General features: G+C 45.9%; 5 protein-coding genes across 5 annotated transcripts; 2 read left to right on the top strand and 3 right to left on the bottom strand.

Annotated features, from left to right (window-relative positions):
• Nucleotides 1-2,532: 2,532 nt before the first annotated feature.
• H6S33_005296 (uncharacterized protein) lies at nucleotides 2,533-3,714 on the bottom strand (the record flags this gene model as incomplete). Its single annotated transcript, XM_044836726.1, has 1 exon — nucleotides 2,533-3,714. One exon carries the CDS (start codon nucleotides 3,712-3,714, stop codon nucleotides 2,533-2,535), a length of 1,182 nt encoding a protein of 393 aa, XP_044698605.1.
• A 4,525-nt stretch (nucleotides 3,715-8,239) lies between these two features.
• H6S33_005295 (uncharacterized protein) lies at nucleotides 8,240-10,060 on the top strand (the record flags this gene model as incomplete). The annotated part of the gene is made up of 1 exon (XM_044837613.1): nucleotides 8,240-10,060. One exon carries the CDS (start codon nucleotides 8,240-8,242, stop codon nucleotides 10,058-10,060), a length of 1,821 nt encoding a protein of 606 aa, XP_044698604.1.
• A 77-nt stretch (nucleotides 10,061-10,137) lies between these two features.
• On the top strand, nucleotides 10,138-13,397 carry H6S33_005294 (uncharacterized protein; the record flags this gene model as incomplete). Its single annotated transcript, XM_044837502.1, has 4 exons — nucleotides 10,138-10,404; nucleotides 10,470-11,657; nucleotides 11,778-12,683; nucleotides 13,050-13,397. The coding sequence occupies 4 exons, from the start codon at nucleotides 10,138-10,140 to the stop codon at nucleotides 13,395-13,397; spliced, it is 2,709 nt and encodes a 902-aa protein (XP_044698603.1).
• Nucleotides 13,398-21,073: 7,676 nt separating this feature from the next.
• Nucleotides 21,074-21,265, bottom strand: H6S33_005293 (uncharacterized protein; the record flags this gene model as incomplete). The annotated part of the gene is made up of 1 exon (XM_044837391.1): nucleotides 21,074-21,265. One exon carries the CDS (start codon nucleotides 21,263-21,265, stop codon nucleotides 21,074-21,076), a length of 192 nt encoding a protein of 63 aa, XP_044698602.1.
• Nucleotides 21,266-22,332: 1,067 nt separating this feature from the next.
• H6S33_005292 (uncharacterized protein) lies at nucleotides 22,333-24,481 on the bottom strand (the record flags this gene model as incomplete). Its single annotated transcript, XM_044837280.1, has 8 exons — nucleotides 22,333-22,342; nucleotides 22,411-22,755; nucleotides 22,815-22,932; nucleotides 22,997-23,688; nucleotides 23,753-23,774; nucleotides 23,833-23,996; nucleotides 24,076-24,299; nucleotides 24,407-24,481. 8 exons carry the CDS (start codon nucleotides 24,479-24,481, stop codon nucleotides 22,333-22,335), a joined length of 1,650 nt encoding a protein of 549 aa, XP_044698601.1.
• Nucleotides 24,482-26,036: the final 1,555 nt, after the last annotated feature.

Here is a 26,036-nt window from a genome sequence, read left to right as displayed (position 1 = left end):
GGGGTTTATGGTTACGTGTCGGAATTAGAATGGAGGAACGGAACTATGCGGGGGCGCTTTTCTATTGGGGTTATCTTCGGGTTGATTATCTTATTCTATTATCGTTATCTCTTTAGTATTAGAAAGCGGGCCTTGGCATAGGTTCCAATATGTATAAATAGGGAGGATTCTGCCTCGTCTTAGTGGCATCATCAGTCACTCAGCGAGCGGAATCCGGTTTACAATATTACAAGTTTAAAAGCTACAGAACTATCGCTTAGCATTGGCATTTCCCCTAACATCGCATTACCGGCATTTTAAAATATCATACATTTTCTCAAAGGTTATCTTTAATTACCTCTAATGTGGCCTCCTAGTTCTGTTTACTACTCCCCTTTCAAGTGTTGCTTATTCTATTGAATGTTTCTACTCGAGTTTATATGTCAGAACGGCAATCCCAGATAGCCATAGGAGCATCCAACATTCCTCCCAGGGCACTCACTATATCAATGAGGGCATCGAGCCATACTTACTCACAATACTGTCATTCTGCGACTGAAAATTATCAGGCTTCAAGTAACTTCCTGTTAACTATGCCAGAATGCTGTGCCAGATCGCCGTCGATATCACGCAAAGAAGGGTAGGGGTTATCTACTCTAGAAATTCGGGATCCCTAACCCCTCGCATTCTTACCCAATAGAAGTATTTAAGATACAATATATCGATAATTTCCGGAATCAGTAAGCGTAGTCAGTAAGTACAGAATCTGTCAGCAGCTATTCCGAGTGCTCTCTGGGCACCCATCATACCTCGTAATTCTCTTAAGGGCTCAAGAAATGATCATTCTTCAAAAGGTAATCCACTTGAGCCGCCCTTGCTTCAGGCCCCAAAAGATTTCCAAGCCCATGTATCGTAGAGTCCATTAGACACCTTTTCACCTCATGCATCAAGTGGGAATGGACATGGGAGTGCAGACTTCTGATATATCATTCTCAATTATGCTTTCAGCACACTTGTAATCGGCTTTGAGGGCACTCACCTGTTTAATAACGACCTCATCAAGATCTACTCTAGATCCCACTCGGCAACTTGCAGATGCTGATATGCTCACTACCAGTATCGAAAGTCTTGCTGCAGGTGGAAAGGCCTTATGTAGAACAGTAAAATCTCCGATTAATGGGCTACATTCCTTCCCAACCCTCTGAGCCTGCACTGACAGCAAATTTGCACTCCTATAGTCATGGATCATATACCTCTGAGTCAATTGGCACGAAGGAATGTTGCCAGTATTCTCAAATATGTTGTGAGTATCCTCCGGAATACTAACCTCGTTTCACGGAACCAAAATACCATCGCTCTCCAGCATTGGAGCACTTTTGTCCCCCTCCTTAGATGAGGGAAGGTATTTGATTTCGTAGACTCTTTGCAATCGACCTTGACTGTGAAATTGGCTTGAAGGAATCTGACGACTGCTCACAGAGTACTCGCCAATTACCTCCCTAGGTGTTAAAGAACAATATGTCTGGTAAGTGAGGGACAATTTCCCGTATCGAGAGCGCATCGCGGTAAAATCAATATGGCTCGTAGAAGAGGTATACTCATGAGGATAAACAGGTGCGGAGGGTCTAGACTGGAAGGGTGTTGAGAGTGCTCTCTGGGATGCTGGGAGTACTACCTGAGATGCATTCTGACTGTGTACTGAAGTGAGTGCTGCTCTCCCTTGTTTACGTATTACTTTCACGCCCCGTTGTGTTTCCCTCAGAATTGTTAGCCACTAATACTTACATGTAAAAAGTATCAATGAGCGAGATAGAGATAAACCTGTACCATGTCCACCGATATGTTGGAAGAAGCAATAACCTCCGCTACTATACGAGTTGATTTCCTCCGAGCATTGCCCAATGCTCTAGCAGTGGTTGGTTGAACTGTATAAGATCTCTTTCCGACAGTCTGAAAACTCTGGGTGGAAGATGGGGGGGGGTTGAGGTTTATCTTCCGGTTTATCCTCATCCTCCTCAGAGCTCTCGTGGTTGTTCTCCAGAGCATCATTATAGTCTGAATAGCTAGTATCAATTATTTCTTCCACTTCAGGTGCCTCAATTGCCTCAGGCTCCTCATGCAATATCTCCAATTAGAAATCAATTCTTGGCGAGAAAATTTGCGCAGCTAATTTTCAGATAGCAGGGATCATCTAGTGTTACTGTTATTTCCGTACTCAACCGCATCATTTATCATCACTCGTTTTACTGCACTTCCTGAAGTGGTACCGAGTGCTCTGACAGTAATCTAGGATTTTGATCTGACTTTGAAATAAAAGCAATGCAATTACTACCTGGACTAATCTAATCTAATCTAATTTAATCAAATCTAATTCAATCTAATTTAATCTTAACTGATATAACTCATCCCTTGATATACAAAGGGAAATCCAATACATCAAATTGTACCGCATATCAGTAGTTATCGCGAGTGTTCAGAGAGCAATCCTAACAATTATTAAAAGGTTAGTGACAATTATGCAGGAAGGGAAGTTAAAGTTTCTGTCAAAGGGAATTAATGATGCCTGCCACTATCACCACCACTACTATCGCCATCGTCTTTAGCTGGCCCATCACCTCCACTACCACCACCGTCTCCAGCTGATCCTCCACCACCACCGCTGCCCAGAAGAGAAGGAGGTCCGCTCAGAGAAGATGGAGGTTCTAGACCACCACCACCACCACCACCACCACCACCACCACCACCACCACCACCACCACCACCACCACCACCACCACCACCACCACCATCTCTATCTCCACCACTATATCCAACAGCACAAGCCATGAATGCATCAGCAGCTCTCTTGACTGCTATCCTGGCAGGTGTTAAGATCATCCCCTGTAAAAAATTTGGGTCAGCAACCCCAACACCCAAACGATACTTCCTAAAGTATTCGGAGTCTAAATCGTCGATAGCATCTTGCTCTCTATCGTGATGCCTAACAAGAGTTTGAATTAGCATTTGATTACTGGCCTCAGTTCTAGGAATATATACCCTCAGTCCTTTGACATTTACCAGGTGCTTTCTCTCCTCGTAATCCGAATCCTCTGTAGGAATATCGATAATGTTATAATAAGTTTCCTCAATGTGAGGGAAAGCCGGATTCAATGGGGGGGATTCCGCATCAACCAGGTTAGTACTCACAACTGCTCTGTGCAGAACCGCTAATATTTTCTGAGGCCTGGCATTGCTGTTCTTCAACCAACCTTCGAGCGCGTCTGAATCGATGATTTGTACCTCCACCGGCTGAACGGGAGGAACAGCTGATGGGGTGACGTTCTCAATTGCCTCCCATATAGTCCTGCCTACTTTGCCATATACGGTGTACTTCAGGATCAAGTTGCATAGCTTGGAGAAAGTTGTCTCGGTCAAAATTTCGATGAACGAAGGTTCATTCAGGGGATCATTCCAGTCATAAGTAGGTGGTGGGTCGAGGATAAAGAATGCTCTTAGCGTATTGGAGTCCACCACGGTAATCATTATGGAAGAGCGCACAAGTTCCGAGGGTACTGCTTGCTCTTTCCCTTCACCAGAGCGTCTTCCGGCTGCCCGACCACCGCCGTCATCATCATCATCACTATCACTGGCAGTCTCTTTGAACTGACAGTCTCCCTGTCCCCTTGATAACTTATCCTTCATACCAAAATCTACGATGAGCAATTGTAGAGCACTCGCCAATGCTCCAAAGGGCATTGGAGTCACCCCCAGTCCAAGTTGGTAGAAAACTATTGAGGAAGGTCCGGTTCATTAAGTAAAGACATAGGGCATTAAACACAGCCACTTCGGAGGTATTTTTATTGAACCAATCTACATTTTGCATTTCTGCCTTCAGGCAGCTATGGATGCTGGTGTACACTTTAGGTAGGTTGAGTATACCTAAAGTCATATTCGCTTTGGTTGCTTGAGTCATCTTAAATACTCTCGAATTCGGGGATATCTCTTCGACAATCGCTGATAGCTCGGTCTAATTCATCTCTGGTCTAATTCATCTCTATCATGCTGCTGAGGGCTTGTCTATTTGTTCGGATGGGTTTGCACTAGAAAATAACTCAGAGGGGTGTCGGAGCTTGAATGTAGGGATCTCCGGCCTTCAATAGAGTACTGACAAGTGCTAGTAAGGGAGTAGTTGAGCCTGCTGGACCTGTTGAGTGGCCTGTTGCTTGGCCTGTTGCTGGGCCTGTTGCTGCTGTACCTGTTGAGTAGAATGCACTATACTTAGACCGTGTAGGAACTTGACCTAATAGTATTATCTTCAAGCAATTGTAACGGCGTCGTGCAAGTAAGGAAGAAGTTCGGGAAAGAGAATGATTAGTAATTGGGATTTCGTTTGTTCTGTCTCTTTTGGGATTTCGGTAGTATTTGGATTTTGTTTCTGTGAGTTTCTGTTACGCAAATTAGTCATCAGTTTTTATTTGGAAGATATATATATGGTTATAGTTTCCCTTTGTACTTTCTTTCTTTTCTCCTTATCCGAACTTCCTGTTATATAGGAATACATTCTATTTTCTGTTCTCGAGCTTCCACGAACCCAAGTTGTATAACTTCCCAGTTGTGCCCCTTCGTACCAGTCCTAGTCTTGCTCTGCCTCTGCGTAACATGAAGCGTTTGATCCCATTCCCGTTCGTTTCCTCCGATAATCTATCGTTTGGAAACTTCGTCTATTATTCATCGGTATTAAGTCTGATATCCCGAACTCAGACCGTGACTCTGCACGAGGTGAAGAGTTTTTACCCAGATGATCCTGACTCAGCTTGTACCCTTCTCTTACCAAAAACACCCGAACTCCATTCCCTGTTCCTCCTTATTGGCCCGTAACAGCAATGTTCTTTCGTGGAGCACTAGTGAGTGGTGGTGGGGTAGCACTAACTCTAAGTAAGATCGTCCATATAAGAAGTTCTAGTGAAGCACTGGTGCGTTCTGAGGAAGAATTGGAGACTGCTAATAGTGGGCCTCTTGTTGGGCCTGTTGCTATGTCTTGATCGTAATCTATGTATTGTTCAGAGAGTCTAGAACCAAAGTCAGAAAAGGAGTCGGAATCAGTTAGGGTTGCTCCCCAATTACTCGAGAAGATCCCTTCAGTGTCTGATGGAGCTAGGTTAGTATTTGGTGGAGTCCGGGGTTCAGTCTGGATGGGTAGAGATAGGGATTTTGTTTTTGGCTCTTCTTAATCAGGGTGAACCCGGAAAGTAACAGCGACTGCCTCGAGGGTGTTTCTGGTATCTCCTCCAGGATAAGCTTGACAGTTTTGCGCGACAATTTGCGACGTGAGGAACTTCGGTATTTCTTATGTTTTCGGGACGATTTGTGTTTCTTGTGTTTTCGGTGGGTCTTTTCATTATCGTCTTCATCTATATCACGTAAGTGATTCTTATTGGGAAGATGATTTGTGTTCTTGGAGCTACCAGGAGTGTTCTAAGTGGTGTTCCGACTCTGATAATGTTAACGTATCACTGTGATAAGTATGGTTCTGAAATTGATTGAATTGGGAGAGAGAAATACCATCTTATTTATAAAGATTGCAAAGGTTGAGTCGCTTGAAAAAGGAGTAACTTGAAGGATAAGATTTCAACAGGTCATGTTGAAAGCAATGGAGAACTTCAAGTGGTAGGTAGAGGAGAACTTGAAAGTGGTTAGGAACTTCTTATGAACTTGAAGGAAGGGAGAGCTGCTCTAACACCCAGTACTATCAACTTTTTTCTTGAGTTTATCAAGCGTCCGAGACCACTCACGAAAACTCTAGAAGCACTCGAGAGTGCTCGTACTCAATAATTGCTTGAATATATGATGTTGATGATCTAAATGCTCCAAGCACACTCGGAGATACTCGGACGGTACCAATGGTGATGTCGATAATATTCTGGTGTTGGGGTTGGTATTTGTGTTCTTCTTGTTGTTGATGCTCTGTCCTCTAGGAAGCTGATTAGGAGAGAATGTATTCTTTGAGCTTGTAGTCGATATTAGTGTTGAATTTGGCGCTGAAAATACTGTGTCGATCTTAAGAGACTCTGCAAGTGCTCAGCAAGAGAGTGCAGATGCTCAGAGTGATAGAATCTAGCATAACTACCTGACTGATCGGGGTGGTGAGTGTGTCTTCATGTTCGTGTTTGTGTTTGTATGGGGTTGATGATGTATGACATCAGACTCGAATTGGAAGTCAGCCTTGCCGACAGGGTGCAGGTGATAGCCTCATTGGCTGACAAATGAAATCATTCAAGCACTCTGCAGCAGCATCTGCAGGAAAGAGCCTTTTCGGACTTGGTAGAAAACAAATGTTCAGAGAACTCGGGAGTGTTTTGGTAGCATCGTGAGACTTCAATGAAATCATATTGCCCTTTTCGCCCCAAGCGGTACAGCTTTTCCGCGAACTTCGATAGACATCTTCGAACTACATATCCATTTGAAGCAGATGAATGGTTGGGAAACTATCTTTTAATCCTGGAGCGCAATCAAGAGATACCCAATGACACTCACAACAGCTCAGAAGGCATTCACGATTTCTATTCAGATGCCCATAATTACTCGAATAGTTTGGAGAGCAAGAGTATCAATTATCATGATCAAGATCTCGATAATAATTCAAATCAGGAATCCGATTCATGATGGAATAGGCAGATGAAGATGCAAACAGGCATGGGCAAGTGACAACGATTTATGAGGGTGCTTAGGAGCGTCTCTACCGCTCGGAGGACTACGATGAATGCTCACTAAAACTTCTCCGATACCCATACCACGGATTGAACTCAGCATATGAGTTTATGATGTCACTTTATCTCATACTGTCGAAAGCCACACAAGGAAAGATCGACAGTTTCTTTCTACACGCTCCATCAAGTAGTGGCGAATGCTCCCACAGGACTGAGTAAGGTTTTATAATCAGGTTGGAGGAAATGAATGACATATTGGAAAAGGCGAGCTGGTATCATTCGGAGGTGCATATTTGAGGGCAGGAAATCCCTTACTGTTACCAGGATCTAATGGTAATTATGCGATATGTTTCTCAACGGGGGGAGTAGCGAATATTCCGCAGGGTACGAAGGGTGTAGTAGGGATCGGTGTGGGAACTCGCAATAGGGGCCCTAAGGGACTCTAGTGTTGGTAAGGGTCAACGGGACAAGGGGCGACAAAGCGGTGGTCTTTCCGAGTAGAGGAGAGGAGGATAATATTGTGGAGTAATACACAGCGTAGAGTAATAGACAGCGTAGATACAGAAGACGTTGCGTAAGGAAAGAAAGAAAGAGAAAAGGACAAGAAATAAGAACCAACCCCCCTAATATACCCAAGGAAATCTCAGCGATGACAAATCCCAAATGACGCATACACTAACGATCAACAGAACCCGGTAGAACCCAATAGAACCTTTCTGACTAATCCAACTCCTCGTAACCCAGTACATTCCCTAATCGATCCATGAAAATCTTCTATACTAACAGGCCTTTCAGGAGTCATTAGTGTATGCACCAGTAGTAGAGCATTGTAACGGGTTTCTCTTCTAAGAGGAATAGAATAAAGTAGAATAGAGACGGCCATGCAAGATAGACAATCAGGTTGCAGATTATTCAAAGATACTATCGCTAGAACTCAATAATCTCTAAGGGCTCTGCTACCGATAAGAATTTGGTTTTTCTTTCTGATGAAGACTGGAGAGAACAGGACTGAAGGGCGAGAATGAACCTGAGTACTTATGCTCCGAAGGCCTCTATTCTCTGCTCCTAACTCCTTACTAAGTTCCGGTGAAGCCCTTCCTCGTTGCCGGAAACAATACCACCGCTACCCCGCTTTTCTCTAAGCGTCAGCAGGTGTTTCCGATTCCCAAGGCAACCACCCTTAGTCAAAGCCTTCGTAACACCTGCAGCCTTGGTTGCCACACAACCGAAGCCCTGCATGAATGAGCTGCCGATCAGGTGTAAGCTTAACCATTGCTGTAGAGCTTTCGCTTATTGTAGACTTCCCTAGCATTGTGTTACGAACCATATCGCTGTATCAAACGTATGAGTTATTAGGAAGTCTGGAAGGTTCCGTAGGATTAATAATCGGTTGTTTTCTCCTTTGCTATAAAGAGTCGCTTGTGACTTCTGTTGTCTTTCTTTCTCTTTCTTTACGCAACATCTTGTATTCTACTTTGGGTTATTACTTTGGGGGTTCGCCTCGCTTCAATACATTACTTTACTCTCAGTTCACGTTACGTCTGCTGTCCCTCTTGTCCAGTGCCTCCGCTGTCATGATCTTCACCGCCTCTCTACTCCTCGCCGTGTCCTTCTCGGTTAACTGGCCGACCGCCGTTGTCTCCGTCCTCGTACGGACCTTTACCTCTGTCCTAGGACAGACCTTCGTCGCTGACCTCTCCTCTGTCCTTGCACAGACCGCCGTCCCCGCCTTCGGGTATACCACTGCACCATCCTTCGCCTTCGCGCGAGGCCAGCCCCTTCCCTCCAGGAACCTAACCATGTCCCTCGACCCCTCAGCTTCTACCTCGCCCATGGTTCTTTACACTATGTTGCGTACTTTAGGGTCGACTGACATCCACCAATTCGCTTCGCTTATGCGACCATCGATACCCTCGCTCTCCGCGGAGACCACAGACACCATAATAATGCTTACGAATGCCGCACTCTTCCCTCTAGCCTGTACTATAGCCTACCTTCTCAGTAGACTCTACATGCAGGCCATGAAGGAACCACTCGCCGACCACATTCCACCACTGAAGCCACCCCGGCGTACTCGCCGCCTACAATGCCGCCTCCTCCGATGCTCCATCCCTTGGCAACAACCGACAGGGAATGACCCGGGTTGGTGTTTTTTGACACTAGCCCCCATACCCTTCCGGCCGTACCTCATTGGGTTAGGACCTTACCCATCACCGGTTAAAGTCTTGAACACCCTCCACCAGTTAGGAGCCCCACTACGCCCCGCACTCATCACCCTCAACCGTGGCACCGCCCATGTCAAGGACGGCTCCGGTCCCTATACTACCAGGCGACTACTACGGTCAAGACGGATAGGTACCAAACTTAAGATTGGGCAACTCCACCACCCCGGCGACTGTGAACCATTCGAGATACCGATACTGCTGTCTAGGAACAAGGACCATCTCCACGCCCTAGTCGACACAGGGGCCACTGGGTATGGATTTATCGATGCCTCGTTTGCCCACTCCTGCGGCTACAGCACCGAGCAGCTTCCCACACCTAGGCAGTTACAGGTAATCGACGGCCGACCTATCGCTTCCGGAGCTATCACTCATTCCTGCAAGCTCCGCCTCGAAGTAGGCGCCCACATGGAAGGGATCTCCTTATTTGTCACCCAACTAGGTGACGCTAAGGTAGTACTGGGTCTCCCCTGGCTCCAACACCACGCCGCTAAAATTGAATTCGCCAATCGATCTATCTCCTTCCATGCCGACCGATGCCGACAACATACCGCTGCCTTATGGACCTCCACCCTCGCTTCCTCCCCGCTGACTGCCGCCGCCGCCACCCTGCCACCACCACCGATACCTTCGAGAACTACCGCCACCGCCACTTTACCACCACCCCCGATACCCCCAAGGCCTACCGCTCCTCGCCGTACCATCGCTCTGTCGGCGGCCCGCTTCCGTAGGGAAGCACAACAGCCCGAAAACCACCTCTTCCTCCTGGCTGCTCATCCCGCGGGTCCGAACCCAACGTCGTCCAACTCCACCGAAGAATTGGTCCCTACCATCTACCACCAGTACCTCCACCTGTTCCAAGAGTCAGAGGCCCAAGCGCTACCTATCCATCGGTATATCGATCACGAGATTCCGTTGCAAGAAGGCAAACAACCGCCATTTGGCCCATTATACGGCATGTCGTCAGAAGAGTTGAAGACCCTTCGGGAATACCTTGATGATCGACTGGCTCGAGGTTACATACGCTCCTCTTCCTCCCCCGCAGGAGCCCCCGTCCTATTCATCAAGAAAAAGGATGGCTCCCTACGACTATGTGTGGATTATCGCGCCCTCAATGCCCTCACGGTCAAGAACCGCTACCTACTGCCGCTGATCAACGATACCCTGGATTGACTCAAAGACGCCAAGATCTACACTAAGCTGGACCTCCACAATGGGTACAACCAGATAAGGATAAAGGAAGGGGAGGAATGGAAAACCGCTTTCCGGACTCGGTATGGACTGTTCGAATACTTGGTGATGCCCTCGGACTCACCAACGCACCCGCCACCTTCCAAGCTTTTATGAACGACACCCTCCGGGCCCACCTCGATCACTTCTGCACGGTGTACCTCGACGACATCCTGATCTACTCGAACACGGAGAGGAACACCAGCGACCTGTCAACACCATCCTGGACAAACTGCAAGCGGTGGGGCTCCACTGCAAGCCGGAGAAGTGCGAGTTCCATGTCAATCGTACGGAGTACTTAGGGTACATCATATCGGGCGAAGGGGTTACCATCGCTACCGACAAAACCAAGGCGATACAGGAGTGGAAAACACCTACCTCGGTACACGACATACAGGTCTTTTTGGGGTTCGCAAATTTCTATCGGAGATTCATCCGCGATTACTTCAAGGTGGTATCCCCAATGACGAACCTGTTAAAGAAGGACGCCCAGTTTGTATGGACCCCCGCCGCGGACCATGCCTTCAACCAATTAAAAGAAGCTTTCACCACGGCACCAATACTGAAGCATTTCGACCCCGAACGGGCCTGCACACTGGAAACCGATGCCTCTGATTTTGTCGCGGCCGCCGTACTCTTCCAGAAGGACGACCAAGGAATCCTACACCCAGTGGCCATTTACTCCCATAAGATGACGCCAGCCGAATGCAACTACGACATCTACGACAAGGAGCTGCTGGCGATTGTCCGTGCGTTTGAAGAATGGCGAAAGTACCTGGAACCGAGCAACCAGGAGATCACGGTATACTGCGACCACAAGAACCTGGAACACTTTATGTCCACGAAGATTCTTAACCGTCGCCAAGCTCGCTGGTCCCTAACGCTGTCTTCCTTCAACTTTGTGGTTACCTACCGACCGGGTACGAAGAATGGAAAACCTGATGCCCTTACACGTCGATCTGGAGATCTCCCTAAGGAAGGGGATGAAAGACTGACCCAACAGCATCAGGTTATACTCAAGCCAAAGAACCTCCGTCTAGCCGCCGCACTAGAGGTCTCCAGACCCGCCAAGGTATCACCCGCCCATCAAGAAGAACTGCAGGCTGCTTTGGCCAATGACCCGCTGTCCAAACAATTGATGAAAGACATTATCGCAAGGAAAAAACACTCTCGCTTCCTTCCCATCGGGGAATGCGCAATCAGGGATGGGTTACTGTACTATCAGGGCCTACTATATATCCCCGACAACGCCACTATCAAGCTGGAGATCCTCCGCACCAACCACGACGCACCTTCGGCTGGACACCCGGGACGTGCCCGTACGCTGGAACTCATGTCACGAAACTACTACTGGCCCCAAATGCGAAAGTACGTTGCCCGCTACGTGGACCACTGCGACACTTGCACCCGGATCAAGCCGGCCCGACACGCCCCTTATGGCCTCCTCAAACCTCTCGCTCCCCCAGTCAAACCCTGGTCCTCGTTGTCAATAGACCATGTCACCGGCCTACCAGAGTCCCAAGGATCCAATGCCATCCTCGTAGTTATCGACTGACTTACCAAAATGGCCCACTACATCCCCACTCGAATTACGGTGGACGCTCCCGAACTGGCCCGCTTATTCTTACAACACGTCTGGAAATCTCACGGGCTGCCAAAGGATATAGTATCGGACAGGGGCATGACCTTTACATCGCAGTTCTGGAAAGCACTGTGCAACCAATTGGACATCCAACCTCGATTCAGTACCGCCTTCCACCCACAAACCGATGGACAGACCGAAAGAGTAAATGCGATTATGGAACAATACTTGCGGGGATACGTCAACTACCAACAGGACAACTGGGCAGAATTCCTCCCGCTGGCAGAGTTCGCGTACAATAATGCCACCACGGAGCCCTTAGGGGTTAGTCCCTTCTTCGCCAACTACGGGTATAATCCACAACTAGACATCCTACCCACCGAAGAAAGACACGATGCCACGCCGAAGGAAGTATTAGAGTTTGCCAATTCGATCACCACCCTACAGACCGCATTGCGATCTGAGATCCTGTACACCCAAGCCGCCGCTGCCGATAGCGCCAACACCACCCGACTCCCCGAACCACGACTAGAAGTGGGGGATCTGGTATGGTTGTCGCGAAAACACATACGAACCACGCGGCCATCGGACAAGTTGGACCATAAACGCTTAGGGAAATTCAAAATACTCGAGCGCATTGGATCTCATGCTTACCGACTGGTGCTTCCCACATCAATGAAGTCTCATCCAGTATTCCACGTCTCCCTGCTAGAACCCGCCCGAACGCAACCTCTTCCTGGCCATATACAACCACCCCCGCCGCCGGTAATCGTCGAAGGGGAAGAGGAATTTGAAGTGCAGGAGGTGCTAGACTCGCGGATACGTCATCGGCAACTACAATACCTGGTCAAATGGACAGGCTACGAACAACCCACCTGGGAACCCGCTCGGAACCTCGATGCGGAGTTAGGATCGCTGCAACGTTTTCATTCCCTGTACCCTACCAAACCCGCCTTAGTTCCTAAGAGGACCCCATGGGGGAAGGTATAAGTTTCTTATGGTTTCTTTAGTAAATGAGTCCGCTTTATTTTCCGTTTTCCGGTATTGGTTTTCTCTCTTTACTTGGCTAAATCCTTTTCTTCTTATATTGTTTTCGTCTGCTTGCTCGCAGGAGCTCGCCTTTGGGGGGGAGGAGCTAAACTGTTACGAACTATATTACTAAATGTATGAGTTATTGGGAAGTCTGGAAGGTTCCGTGGGATTAATAATCGGTTGTTACCCTTTTGCTATAAAGAGTTGCTTGTGTCTTCTGTTGTCTTTCTTTCTCTTTCCTTACGCAACATCTTGTATTCTACTTTGGTTTATTACTTTGAGGGTTCACCTCGCTTCAATACATTAACTTACTCTCAGTCCACGTTACGTCTGCTGTCCCTCCTGCCCGGTGCGTCCACTGTGATGATCTTCGCCGCCTCCCTACCCCTCGCCGCGTTCTCCTCGGTTAACCCGCCGACCGCCGTTATCTCCGTCCTCGTACGGACCGTTACCTCTGTCCTCGTACAGACCTTCGTCACTGCCCTCTCCTCTGTCCTTGCACAGACCGCCGTCCCTGCCTTCGGGTATACCCCTGCACCCTCCTTCGTCCTCGTGCGAGGCCAGCCCCTTCCCTCTGGGAACCTAGCCATGTCCCTCGACCCCCCAGCTTCTACCTCGCCCATGGTTCTTTACACTGCCAGGATGAAGGGGCTCCACTATGGCTAATACTCGAGCTTGCTGATGTTGCTCGAATTCTATCGTTGTATATAGATAAATGACTTGCCAGTCATATTATAGTTTCTTCCATCGCCAATTTTACCCTTTAGAGTATCACACCCCATGTCCCCTACAGACCAAACTATACTCTTTTAATAATTTTTCCCGCTTTCCGACACTGAAGGAACTGGTGATACAAAATCTTTACCATAACTCTCCATTGGCGTGGTTAATTTTTTGGTAGACTTCATTTAGAGTCTGTACTAGTAAAAAGCTAAGCATATTCTTTTTTTCACCCGCTCAGATTTCTCTCCGGAAATTTAAACCGATCTGAAACCTCAACTTTTATAGGCTGGCAAAAAGGTTTGAGCCCTACCAAAATTTCGCTATGGTGCCAACAAGACAGTATTCTTAGGCTGAATTTAACAGTATAGGGTCAAGGGGTGTTTTTATTAGACGGAGAGGGGAAGCTGCCATTCTGCACTTGTTTTTCTCCTGGGTCCGTGATATTTTTTCACTCTAGCATAAAATCTAGCAGGTTCAACGGTCTAAATAACTTGTAGGGCTGATTGCGGAGCAATAATTAATGAATAGGATTTGGATTAGTTAGAAAATATTATACATTTATATGTAAACAGAATTCAAAAATACATCTACAAATAGAATTCGCCGGGGTATTCATTTGGACTTATCTTTCAAATAACTAAGCCAGTGCCACCACAATCAAATCTAATCTTATTTTGACTGTCAGTTGTGGCAAATTACTCGCATACTTATTTCTCTGGACGGCATTGTCCTGGACCTGAGAACAGGATTTGCCCCTTCCAGCGATGGCACTCTGTTAAAGGAATGAGGCACATGATACTTGACTGCCTCGGCACTAAGTATCAGATTATGACTATCGTGATTGCAAAGTAGCTTGAGCTCACACATCCTTGCTTAGCCGATGACAAGATCTACAAAGACATAAATTCTATACATCAATTTTACACCTTTAATCACACCATGTTACTTGCATCAAAACCTGTAACATGTCTAGCCTGACTGACATCCCCAGCCCCATACCCAAGTGTACTACATAATGAACCCAAAGCAATCGATCACTAGTGTATTTTCACTTAGCTGCTGATAGGCATGATATCAAATCCTTCATTATGGCCTCCAATTCGGTACAGAGAATCACAAGATATCACTCGTGTCAAGAAAATTCCTGAAATCCCACAAATACAACAAAGTGAACTGATCTCCCATGTATCCTGCGTATCGACTGACACGCTCTCAGAAACCATAATTTCCTTTCATGGATTTTGTTCAATTAATCGGACAATATCACTTCCCAGGAATGAACACCTCCCACTATTCTTCCCACTACGGCAATCAACTGTTAACATCAATACTGTGCCTGTATATTGAACAGCATATTTTCAGAGAAAGCTGAACTCGCACACCAATGTCCAATATACTGTTCCCACAATGGCATATCGGAGTAGAGAATACTATAAATACAAAGAAACAAGTCAAGCTTCCAAGCACATTTGCTTCGCTCCTGACACGATATACATGATATTTCTCTTACCAGAGACTTTCCCCCATAATCCCTAAAGCAATCCGATCTCTAAGGTATCCGTTCCTAGCTTCTGACATGATATATGGAACTATCGCCATTCCAATTCAGTTAGTTACACTGTTTTGGGAAATGCCAATTCTAAGCAATAGTTCTATATCTTTTAAACGATTTAATATTGTAAACCAGATTCTGCTCGTTTCATGGTTGACAATACTACTAAGTCGAGTCAAAAACATATCCTATTTATACATATTGGAACCTAAGCCAAGGCCCGATTTCATTATATACAACCCGTAAGATGTGGCAATATTTAACATTATTGTCCCCTACTGTAGAACAAAGTAGTGCAGGCAGAAGCGACACCAGATTTGTTTTTTTCTAAAGGGGCAGCATCATAATGACAAATGGAGGGATAAGGGAATAGGCTTGGGGGTTGTTTTCCTCCTACCGAAAATACCATGATATAAGGAAAAAGATGGCTTTAGGGTAGTGTATGAGAATCATCTGATCAAATACCCTTGTTGCAATACAAATTAAATCCTCTGCAAACTAGAGATGGAGGTGGAAATAGATGGTGGTGGAGTGGTGAAGGAGGTGGGCTCATGCTTTTGAGAGTAACAAATCGGCCAGCTTGCAACCTTTCTGAGTGTGTAACGTCAAAAAGCTTTTTTTTTTTTTTACAGCATACAATAGATACAGTTCTACGCTCCCCTGAGGTCATCCTCTCAAGCAACCGACAGCCCCTTCTCAACTCCGCCAAGACTTGACGAAGTGCGTGGATCCTCTTTAATAAAGACCTCTCTTTGGTTTCTTTTTGCTAAGACTGGTTGCTTCGATCCTTTTACTCCCATTACTCGGGTCATATGAAAACAAGACACATTTCGCATAATGGCTTGGTTAGCCTTTATCAACCTCAACCACCGGGCCTTCTCTTCACTGACGAAACCCACCCTCACTGGGGGTCTTTTCATACAGGGCCCCTAACTCATCAGATATCGAGCTCGAAGGTTACCTTCCAAAGACCACCAGCACCTGCTCCTGCTCCTCCTTCTCCTCCTCCAAGCCGTCATTTTCAGGTCGGCAAACCTTTCTCCCCCCACCATCTGCTCTTCAAGGGGATGTGCGGTTGGTGGCATACCATAGTCACTATAGCTGAGGTTCTTGGGATACTAGTACTTTTTTTTTCTTTGGTTACGCTATTTTCCTTTGTGTTATCTTTATTTTTCTCCTTTTTTCTCAGGCGGGGGTTTCCTTAGTCATCAACCTTATAAGAGGAGTGCGGTTGGTAGCATACCATAGTTACTATAACTGGGGGAACTGGCATTGGGGATAGTTCTTTACGCCATAGGTTATACTGCATGCGATGGTTGTACCTAGAAACAATTCAAATGACTTCATACACACACACACACGCACCCTTGAGGTTCATATCATACAGGGAGCTAGGATTATTTGGAATCTGCAAAATCTATGATTTATATATCGGCATGGATGACATGGAAGTAGCGAATACAGGGAGTGATATGGATTACTCATTAAAGTTGTACAAGTGCACTAATAATAACTCATCCGTAGATATCCCAGTACTTCTATTTTGTATCCTTTATCTAGAAACAAATGCTCCTCACCGTATCAATTAATCAAAATTCTGGCCCTCTATTGTAGGGTGGATAACATTGCCAGCACATGAATAACTCCAGCGAGTCCACTACCATTCAATGCCTGCGGTACAAGTGAGCACACCCATATGGTTTAACTCAAACAATGCTATAGTCTTTTTATTGTAGATTTAAACCAGGCCTTTGATTTGAAACACCACATAGGTTTGCTTTATTCTTGGGTACCGATATTTACCATACTATGGTTTAAATAAGACATTAACAGTCTTCGTAGCTCTACAAAGTGACAGCGACCCTGTATTGTCTATAAGTCAACTCGATGGGGCTAGAACTCAAAAAACACGAGCTTCTAGTATAGGCTTGTGGTATAGTTCGAGCTTGTGGTCAATGACCGGAGTTACAGGTTCTTTTCCTGAAAAAGGCGACTAAATGGAAAAATGAGATTGGCAAAAGAGGTTTCAATAATATCATTACTCGTAAGTCACCAGAGTATAAGAATTATTATAGGCCAAATTTTGTCTTGTGTATCAATGGGAAAGGCCTGCACTTGACATCAAAGTAGATTCAAAGTCAGCATAAAGCAAACCAATCAACTATTGAAAACAGTGAAGTTCAAGGTATATGGTTGTATATGTTGTAATATCAGATTCGGAAAAGAATCAACTTCATCTTCAACAGATTGAGGGGAGTCAGATGTTGTTTGAGGTATTCCACACCTGAAACTAAAATCTCATAAAGGTGAAGCTCTGCACTGGTCACTTGTAGAGAATAGGTGCGTCACCAGACAAGGGTCTGCATGGAAGTATGAATTAAACAAAAAAAAAAAAAAAAAAAAAAAAAAATTGAGGGGAGTCAAGTAAAAGGCTGAGTGAGATCCTCTGATTCTATGTATTTCAAGAGCATTTTGTGGGAGTTCGGGTTAGTAGGAGGCTGATTATATGAGCTTCCGACAAGAGATGGGTGGTATAGATCATGCATGCTTGATTACTCGTTACTGATCATTCTTTATCACTCGTCATTGAACATGCTTGATCATTCATCTTGGCGGTAATAGGTGGGGGCGAATGAATGTCACATAAAGTACGGGGGTTAAGGGTAAGTACTGAGAAACCTGTTTTGAGGGATTTTAAAAAATGAGGGCCTGGGAAGGGTTCTGATTAGGCTGTTGAATTAAAACAATACTTGGCAGACAAGACAAGTATTTGGAGTAAGCTGGAGACAGCAACCTCTATCACTTCAATGTTACGGGTACACTCGGGAATACTAGGACGAGGTTCAGGGTTCTCGGTAAAAGAATAGTAGAAGATGAGTCAGGGTCACATGGGTGAAAACTCTTCACCTCGTGCGGGGTCAGGGTCAGGATTCGGGATTATCAGACTTGATATCGATAGATAATATACGAAGTTACCTAACGATAGAATGTTGAAGGAAATGAACGAGAACAGGGTCAAGCACTTCAAGTTAATTGAAGCGAGATCGAGACTAGGACTGGCATCAAGGGGCACAACTGAGAGGTTATACGACTTGGGTTCGTGGAGGTTCGAAGACAGAAAATAGAATATATTTTGATATAACAGGAAGTTCGAATCAGGAGAAAAGAAAGAAAATACAACCATATATATATCTTCCAAAACCTGATGATTAATTCACATAACGAAAGCTCATAGAAAGAAAACTCAAATATTGCTGAAATCCCAAAGAGAAACAACAAACGAAAATCCGATTACTAATCATTCTCCTTCCCGAACTTCTTCCTTACTCGCACTATGCCGTTACATTCAATTTGACTCTCTCTTTCACCCAATTTCATCAAATAATAACCCCATACAGAGGTTGAGGGCTTGAAATGTGGTGCAGATAAAGCGGTAGGCGCGGGCAATATTACTGGTTTTTTGTTTGTATTTTTAACAATTAAATTAGATTTTTTAAGTGAAAATATATCAAAACGTCTCAGTATTTTTTTCCCACATAAGTCCAAGTAAAAGCCATCCTGCACCATTGGTTGCTGTGTTGCTACCCCATGGCATTGCTATAAAATCAACCAATGAAAAAAACGGACATGGGGGTGTCTTCGTACTTTACGTGCACACCCGGTAAACGACTGGGTCCGTGTACCATACAAACCACCAACGGGACAATTTTGTATGGTATGCGGTCCTAGTCCTGTTAAAAATACAAGGAGAGGATCGGCCGACGCGATCGGCCCGGGCCTTATCGCTCTCCGGCTCTAAGCGAAATGGATACAAGGATCAGCTGCAGGGTTGCGAAGACCAAGGAGCAGAAAACCCCCCACTTCACCTGTAAGGCAAATCACAATCAGAACGTGGAGAACAGATAGGTACCATGAATAGGCATGCGACGCGGATTTCAGCTGAGATTTTGTATCTGCACATCGTAAAAAGTGTATGGTTTCATTTGAATGTACATAACTCGCTTCTGCAAAGGTTCCCATGACTTCGTCTTGTGTAAATCAACAAACGCAGGTCACCATAAATGCAAGCACTCTATCTCTGTGCAGATCACTATAAACTATAATCATGCGCGTAGGTTCATATTGGTCAATGTTTGTAGTACGGATTTCCTAGTCCTCATAACGCAAAATAGTTAGTAACAAAACTTTCAGCTGGATTTCGGCCATAGATGCTGCTTGTAACACTGTCGATCCGTAAAACCCTGTAGATCACTGCCAAGACTCGGTTGCTGGTCAAAACCGACCTCCTATGCCACCGGCTAGAACTCAAAATCTAAGGGTTTAACCATGTGTACTCTGGACCCGAGAGTGTCCTGACATGCACATCATCATCCAAAATAGGGTTAGCTCGAGGCATTTTCGGGCCGTATTTCAAGAGTACATACGGAGGATGGTAAGATATGCAGCGTTACCTTCATCTATCTTTCCAATCCGCCGTTGATCAAGCTTGAGCAGTGGAAAAGGCGGAGGAGGTACTGGGACTTTTCAAACGTAACTGTACTGCAATGCAATCATTATTCCAAGTTTCAAAAATAATCATTACCGAGATTGCTTTCCAATAGGCACATGGGGTAGTTGGGCGGGAAGAGGGTGGTCTGCACTACCCTACAGTGATCTTTACCCTATCCCTTGTCAAATCTACACCCGGGAGAGTTTTCAAAGCTCTGCTTTGCTGTCACGAGGGGCGAGGTACACAGAGTGGCGATTTCTTAGAACATTACCGTGAGTTTAACAAAAGTATCATAGCTATAGTCACCAGAACTGAAAAAAAAAGGAAAAAAGTCCCCTATGCTTATATAATTAAATATGCTTAAGTAAAGATTTTCACAGAGAAGCATAACTATATTACCAAAAAGAGAGATTAAATTGCTACAGCCTTCCTATGAGAAATAAGATCCAATGACCGAATCTTTATGTCCTGCCAAACTAGTTGGTACGAACCCTTCTATGGATTTAACGAAAACACTTTTGCCGTCAAACTAGGATATGGGACGTGGAATAGACTTCAGGACGTGGAGCGCTGACGTCGACATGGGACAGGGTCGTGGTAACGCGTACGGATGTTAGGAGTTAAATGAAGATGTCTGGGAGCTCTGTTTGCTTTTGACTTGCGCTGTGCTGTATATTGGTTCGGTGTTGCTTGCCGGGAAGGGTAGTGGGAGTTCGTGGCTGGCGCGAGTGGTCTCTTGTGCTTAACTGTGCAGGGACGTCATGGAGTATGTATCATACAGCGTGTTAGCAGCTATACGAAGGTGCCTGGCTCTTTGTTGTTGTGCTGTAGTGCACCTGTAGGTGGCGTTGGTGCGAAATTGTTTGTATCGCACGGTTGCGATCATGGTTCTTGGCGCGAGTGATATCGTATGATTAACTTTACGGAGCTTAGGGATGGTTTCGTAGATCGTGCCACCATGTAAGCGAGGATGCATGGGAGATCGGACTGTTGTGGGATTGCGCTGTACTGCATCTGGGCGCGGCATTGTCGAGGGGATCGGACCTAGGGACGCGGGATATAGAACGTGGGACATGGGACGTTGACATTGACGTAGGACGTGCTCATGGTCTCCTGTGCATATATTAGGAGTTGAATGAGGGTATGTGAGAGCTCGGTTCACTTTCGGCTTGTACCATTCTGTACCCGAGTGGGGTGTTGGTAGAGATTGTCGATCGCCAGGCAGAAAGGTTCTTGGCGCGAGTGATATATTGTGATTAAGTGTACGGAATTGGGGATAATTTCGTAGTTTATCAGGAGCTACCCGAGAGGGCCTGGGAGCTCAGGTTGGTCCGTGGTTGAGCTTTGTTGCGCCCAGGCGTGCCGTTGGTAGGGGGTGAAGGACAGTCGAAGGCCGGGGTTCTTGATGCGAGTGACATCGTGTGATTGGGTTGGTTTCTGGCTTGCGCTGTGATACACTCGAGTACAGCGGTGGCAGGGCGTTGGTGGTGCCGTACGATTCCCTTGGCGGGGACAGCGTGGTTCTTGGAGCGAGTGATCTCTTGTGATTAACTGCACTGGGACGGAAGGGAATGTGTATCACAGAGTTCTCAGGAGCCAGGTGAGGGCGTCTGCTTCTTTCTTTTGTGGCTTATGCTGTTCTGTACCAGGGTACGGCATTGGCGGGGAGCAGTATGTGGAAGATGGGACGTGGGGCTTGGGAGGTAGACGTTGGACGTCGAGATGCATATGGGGACGCGGGACTTTGACGTTGAGTTGGGACATTGACATTGATGTAGGACGTGGTCTGCATGGCGGAGTGCAAAGGTGTTGGGAGACGAGGGTGACTGTGAGCTCGGTTGGCTTTGGGGCCTGTGGGGTGCCGCATGCTGGAGCGGGGCGGGAAGGGCAGTGAGACTTGGTGGTGGTGGTGGTGGTTCTTGGCGCGAGTGATAGCGTGTGATTAGCTGTAAAAGATTAGGGGACGGAGCGAGTTGGGTGTCAGGAGCTAAGCGAGGGTGCATGGGAGCTCGGGCTTCTCTGGGATTGGGCTGTGCTTCCCCCGCCCCTGGGCGCTGTGTTGCTGGGGAGGGGCGGAAAGGACAGGAAACATATATACATGTAATCAGTCGAGGCCGGGGGTCTTGGCGCGAGTGACATTGTGTGATTCGATGCACGAGATGAGGGGACCTAACCGATTGCGTGTCATGGAGCCTCTCAGGAATCCGAGGAAAAGGGGAGGGGGGGGGGGGTGTAGAATCAAGTGCTGCTTCTTAATTGGGACTGTGCTGTGGTATACCTGGGTGCGGGGTTGAGCGGGAGGAGACGTGGGACGTGGATGTGGGACGTGGGATGTGGGTCACAGGATCACACAGCCGTGGTCCGCACGTATATATAGTGGGGCGTGCGCGGGCGCGAATACCGTTATTTTATTTCTTTTCCTATTTTTATTAATATATTACTATTGCTATTATTATTCCTGCTCTATATACACGCTGGTTTTAGCTATTCACACCTCGTGTCGAGTGCTGGAGCTCTGCCACGGAGGCGGCTTTCTAGACTAACTAGTGCAGAGCGTTCGCTCCACCATAATGTCTGGACTAAGGAGATAATGGCAGCGTCTACAGACAGGCGCGGGACCTACGTAATATGAAACAACTAGAGGAATAGATTGCATGGCCAAGCGTGTAAAAATCGCTTTGCATAATTGCTTTGGGAGTCCAACTATTTAATTATGACTTAATTGCAGCACACACCAGAAAAAAACATAAATTCAATTTTCGACGTTCCAATTGCAAATACATGACGGGAATCATATAAACATTTGGCAGAGAATAGTATCGCACGCAGTTACATCTTTAAGAAACCCTATAAAAGGAGAATCCATTTTGTCAGTCCGTTCTATCTTTGTTCAATTGAATAAAGAGTTGACTCACCCGTCGTATTCGAGTTGAAGTAGCACATCTCCATTATTATTGAACATGGCATTTTTGTAAAAGAATGTCTTTGCCCCAGGCAAGACAAACCTGGCGGTACCCTTGAGTGCTGACTCGAGATGCCGCTTTACCTGGTCGAAGGGACTTCTTTCAATACTTCCTTTCAAGGAATTATTCATATGTTCGGCTGCTTCTTGGTGGATGTTCAAGGGCCAACTGTCCTGGTAACTGCTGATTTTGAAAAGCTCGGTTTTGTCTGCTGGTATGTCAAGCGTTATCTGCATGCCACCTTCATGGACAGAAACAAGGGTCAAGTCCAAATCCCAGCTCATGGAGGCGACGGCTCTGTATTACTCAGCATATGTTCGAGGTTAAGAATAACAGACAGATTGCGAGACGCTTACTCAAATCCCTCGCCAGCACCCACGGTATGGCTATTGACTTTGTGCTTTAGAGTTGTTTTACCCGATATCTTGGCCACATCTTTGCCTGGGATAATGCTGATCTTGTTACTCGTATTACCTAATCATCGCCATTATGACGTTAGCAAAGTTATCTAGACTGTCCCTTCGGTAGGGATACTTACACCAAACCTCATTTGTACGGTCAAAGGCATCCTCCCAGCCCTTTACCTTTTTCTCGTGACCACTCTTTTCCCACTTCCATCCTAAGTTGCCATCCTTCTCCCAGGCATAGAAGTCTTTTTCACTATCAAGTCCACTCCCTTGACCTACGCCGTACTCCGCGTTGGCACTTAAAAGGAATATATTGTCTGATACCTCGACCCATTTGACCCAAGCAAAAGTAGCCTCATTAAATACGCGGAGAAGCTGTTGAAGCCCTGGCGTTGGGCCACGATTGAGAAACTTATCCCAGAAATTCTTTCTTGATATGCAGATAGTACCACCCATGCCAGGGATAGCAAAGTTGCCTGAGTTAAGTAATAACATACGTTCTGAGGGGAGGGGATCGTTATCGGTCATTTCGAGGTACAGTAGCATATTCCTGTCACCTTTTTCGTCTGCACCTTGGTGTGGCTTCCCTTCCGGCGGAGTGTAGGGATACCTCTGAAAGATAAGTGAGGTTGGGGGGAATGTGGGTGCAATCCTATTGACGGCTCCGGGATTATCTGTGACAGCGGCGTAGCCCACGGTGGTATTCTTGGGATTTGCCATAATTGAGTTGTTTGGATTACCCCATTTTTGCATCAGATTGATGAAGTAGCCTTTCTCGTTGGCGTTCTTCCACTTTCGGCCATTGAAGGAACTGTCCTTTTCGCTAAATTTAAGTTAGAATTACGTGAGCACTAGTAAGTCAACTTATTAAGAGGTTTTTCTCTCACCTAAAATTCACAATCCTGGCGGCTATATACACAGTTACTTAGTCCTTTTTCACCAAACCTCAAGGGACATCAAGACCTACTGTTGAAATCAAGATAAAGGCGCGTGATAGAGTAGTCTCCAGGCTGATGGATGACATTCTTCACCGCGTCGTACTCAGGTGAGTTCGGGTCCATGTTGATGCTACTAATATCAATGGAAAAGGCGAAATCCCAATCCTTGATGTCGATCGGCTTGCCCAATTCCCTGATTTTAACATAGTTATCAGAAATTACTCGTAGATTATACTTCAATGATTTTGGCAAGTGATAAAGATTCTGCTTACCCCTCGTCATCATCGTAGAGTTTTACCCAGCCAGATAGGAAACGACAATGATAATAAACCGTACCCAAATTATTCCCGTCCACGGGAATTGTGACCGTCCCTGACCTCAACTCGGCCTCCATCTTTCCAACAGGGTGTTTGATCGAAACTTTTGCGAGTTCTTCTCTCTCATTGAATAGCATCAAGAGACTCTGGTTTATGGACCCTTGCGTCACCGCGATTACCTAATTGGGAATAGAGACAGTTTAGTTGACCAACTTATGTGTGGAGACTAGAATTGCGGAAAGACTGGGTTGAAAAGTTCTAATCTGAGATTGTTGACTTTACTCACCTGTGAGAAGTGACATCCTGATGGAGTTTTCAACGTCGTGTTCAGGCGACTGTCAACCTCCTTGGATGAAGCCATTGTGTTGAGCAGTTATAAAGCGTTATAGGCAGATAGACTGAAAGCAGAAGAGATAATTGTTGTAGATGTAAATTTGCTACGGATTCTTACTGACTTCAATAGACCTGGGGAAGGGTCGAGGCATTATATTCATAGATTATCATGGCAACCCTAACCCTTGGTGCGTGATGTCTACGTTCCTGAGGAGCGTCATTGCTAGTAGCTCCTGGGTCAGACATCTGTATGTGAGTGAAGTCCAAATCAAGAAGATGAAACATTTAGCCAGGTGTAGCATAATGGCAGAATGTGGGGGCGGGGTATTTTGGGTTACAAGAGATAAGAGTGCGGATCCTGATTCAGTTCGATAATCCCATGTGGGATAATTCACTACCATCGAGTAGCTCGACAACCTGTCGTACGTAATAGTTGAGCAATTTATGACGAGGATTCAGCTCTGGAAGAAGAGTAGGACATCGGAACATGCAAATCCTTCCTGTACCATAGTATAAACTCACAGATAGAAAAGCTTTATGACATCTCATTAGTACTATCTCCGCGAGTTGTAGAGGTCAAGTGCTTCGGTCTGTCCCAGTTTGGGGGCGCGGGGGACCTTAGGCCCCGCGCGCCCCGGGGATTCACCTCCCCCAGCCAATTCACTCTCTTTCTTGATATTCAATCTTCTCAATCTGCCCCAGTTTTTGGGAGCGCCCCCTCCCAGTAAGTTCACCCTTTCTTGATTTCTTGATCTACTCAATAATTTATCATTTGGTTTGAGTGATATATTTAATGGCTTGTGCTTAGTCAAGTAATCCCTGCAAATCTGCACGACAGACCAACCAAACAGCTTTAAAATGTCTCAGTATTTTTGGGACATACTATATTGTAGTACTATATAGATTGTACTACTATATAGATTGTAGTACTATATAGATTGTAGTACTATATAGATTGTAGTACTATATAGATGAATTGGGGAGACATGCTTAGAATTGGGTACCATGTGTGGGTGCGTGAACTTTACAACCAATCGGGCAAGGACTGTAGGAGGAATTTGCAAAGACGCAACAGCTGAGAGTGCATGTGCTAAATGAACTGCTAATGTCGGGGTTGTGAAGATGGAACAGGTCTTACAATTTTTCTATACAGTGCAATACCTATCTCACCATTCCATCATCAATACTCTTAGGAGGAAAAAAGAAAAAAAAAGCTGAGACCCCAGTTTGAGTATCATCTCCATTGTACGGGTGGAACGTTGTTTCGAATATTCATCTGGGGCTTGCTGATATTTCTGTTCAGCTCCGATCGAGTCTTCCGTCTGTTCTATTAATTTGAATAAACGGACGGTCACACAGGTGGTCATAAAGTTAGAGGCGTTCTGAATCATAATTTGCCGTCCTGCACGGATGCTGAGTGTCATATTTAGCCCACCGAAGGATTGCCTTCCATTTTCTACTGGTTAGCTTCAGGCGGGGTTGAGAAAAAAAGAAATTTCAGTTCGATCCAGAGCGCTCTAAACTTCATCATGTCTGCTTGTTCTAATCAACACGGTACCGCAAAATCTCAGTTAATACGGACG

This window comes from Morchella sextelata (genome assembly GCF_020137385.1).
Source record: "Morchella sextelata strain SCLS chromosome Unknown scls_2, whole genome shotgun sequence".
NCBI classification, from domain to species: domain Eukaryota; kingdom Fungi; phylum Ascomycota; class Pezizomycetes; order Pezizales; family Morchellaceae; genus Morchella; species Morchella sextelata.
This window is presented reverse-complemented; position numbering and strand designations above follow the sequence as displayed.